Source organism: Plasmodium gaboni, assembly GCF_001602025.1.
Source record: "Plasmodium gaboni strain SY75 chromosome Unknown, whole genome shotgun sequence".
In the NCBI taxonomy this organism is placed as follows: Eukaryota; Apicomplexa; class Aconoidasida; order Haemosporida; family Plasmodiidae; genus Plasmodium; species Plasmodium gaboni.
Window position 1 is genome coordinate 1 of NW_017385586.1, and position 1,973 is coordinate 1,973.

Below are 1,973 nucleotides of genomic sequence, written 5' to 3' on the forward strand. Positions count from 1 at the left end.
TATATATAAGAAAAATTATATTAAATAAAAAATAATAATAATAAAATATTCATAAAATAAAAAAAAAAAATAAACAATTTTATCTAAAAAAAAAAAAAAAAAAAAAAAAAAATTTTTATATAAAAAAATAATAAAAAAATTTTATTTAAAAAAAAAAAAAAAAATAAAAAAAAATTTTTAAAAAAAAATTAAAAAAAAATAATAAAAAAAAATAAATATTTTAAAAATAATAAAAAAAAAAAAAAATAAAAAAAAAAAAAAAAAAAAAAAAAATTTTTATCTAAAAAAATTATATAAAAAGTTTATCTAAAAAAAAAAAAAAAAATCAGGAAAAATTTTTTCAGTAAAATATATACAAATATATATAAATATATATATACTTGCATGCATATGATATAAAAATGATTTAATGTGAATAATATGTACATATATATACAAATTTTTTTTCTCTTCATAGTGGAGAAGTCCCCTTAGAAGTAAAGTGCAGATCGACGATATGATCCGAATATTAAAAATACCACAGAATGATTATAACATACCAACAAATAAGTCAAGTAATAGATATGTACCATATGGTAAATATAAAGGAAAAACATATATATATGCTGAAGGAGAAGAAACGGACGATTATCTTCGTTATATATCTTCTTCGGATATTACTTCTTCATCAGAAAGTGAGTATGAAGAGATAGATATGTATATGCCGCGTAGTCCTAAATACAAAACTTTGATAGAAGTGGTACTAAAACCTAGTAAATCAACACAGGATGATACATCAAATAGTGGTGATATACCTAGTGATATACCTAGTGATATACCTAGTAATATACCCACCAATAAATTCACTGATGAAGAATGGAATGAATTAAAACAGGATTTTATTTCGAACATGTTACAAAATGATCAAAACGATGTAGTTGAAAATAGTGGAAATACTACAAATACACAACCTAACATTATACACAATAATATGGAAGAAAAACCTTTTATTACATCTATTCAAGATCGAAAATTATATAGTGATGATAGCGATGTTCTTAGTTATAATATTGAATGGAATGTTCCAAAAAATATTACCACTAATACTGCGATATACAATAGTTTATATAGTGGTATTGATGTAATTAACGATTCGTTAAATGGCAATGAACATATTGATATATATGATGAGTTGTTAAAACGAAAAGAAAATGAATTATATGGAACAAATTATCCGAAACATACAACAACAAACAGAATTGTCAAGGGAACATATAGTGATCCTATAATCAACCAACTGGATTTGTTCCATACATGGCTAGATAGACATAGAGATATGTGCAACCAATGGAATAATAAAGAGCAAATTTTGAACAAATTGAATGAGGAGTGGAATAAATCAAATAACGAACATGTATTATATATACCCTCGAATGACAATTCTGATGATATTAATACAATTAATAATGAAAATTATAATATGATTAGTACAAACAAACATGAACGTAATCACAAAACATCTCTTGAACATCTTGGATCAACAAATATTCCTCCTAATGATCTTATAACACAAAATAATGGTTCTCAAACAAAGAATTTACGCACAAATATATCTATGGATATGCTTATGGACGAAAATAATAATATACCACGTGATAACGATTATTTGGAGAATTCGTATAATTTTTAAGGATATAGAAAATAATTATCATGAAAAACATATAATAATTCTTTAATTGATAATGAAGACAATTATATAAATCCAAAAAGGAATATATCTAAAAAATATATATATATTAATAATAAATAAAAAGGAGTAACAATTTTCCATATGGAATATATATATATATATATATATATTTCATGATATACAACGATTTTTTTTTTTTTTTTTTTTTATTTTTATATTTATTTATTTTTTTTTTTTTTTTTTTGGAATGTTATATAATTGCTAATTATTACATATTTTTTCTTAAATATTAGAATTTTCATTT

The 1,973-nt window shown here is 21.2% G+C and overlaps 1 protein-coding gene across 1 annotated transcript; it reads left to right on the forward strand.

Annotated features, from left to right (window-relative positions):
• Positions 1 to 457: 457 nt before the first annotated feature.
• PGSY75_0043500 (putative EMP1-like protein) lies at positions 458 to 1,669 on the forward strand (the record flags this gene model as incomplete). Its single annotated transcript, XM_018783550.1, has 1 exon — positions 458 to 1,669. A coding segment is annotated over one exon (1,212 nt), but the record flags the coding sequence as incomplete, so codon positions are not given.
• Positions 1,670 to 1,973: the final 304 nt, after the last annotated feature.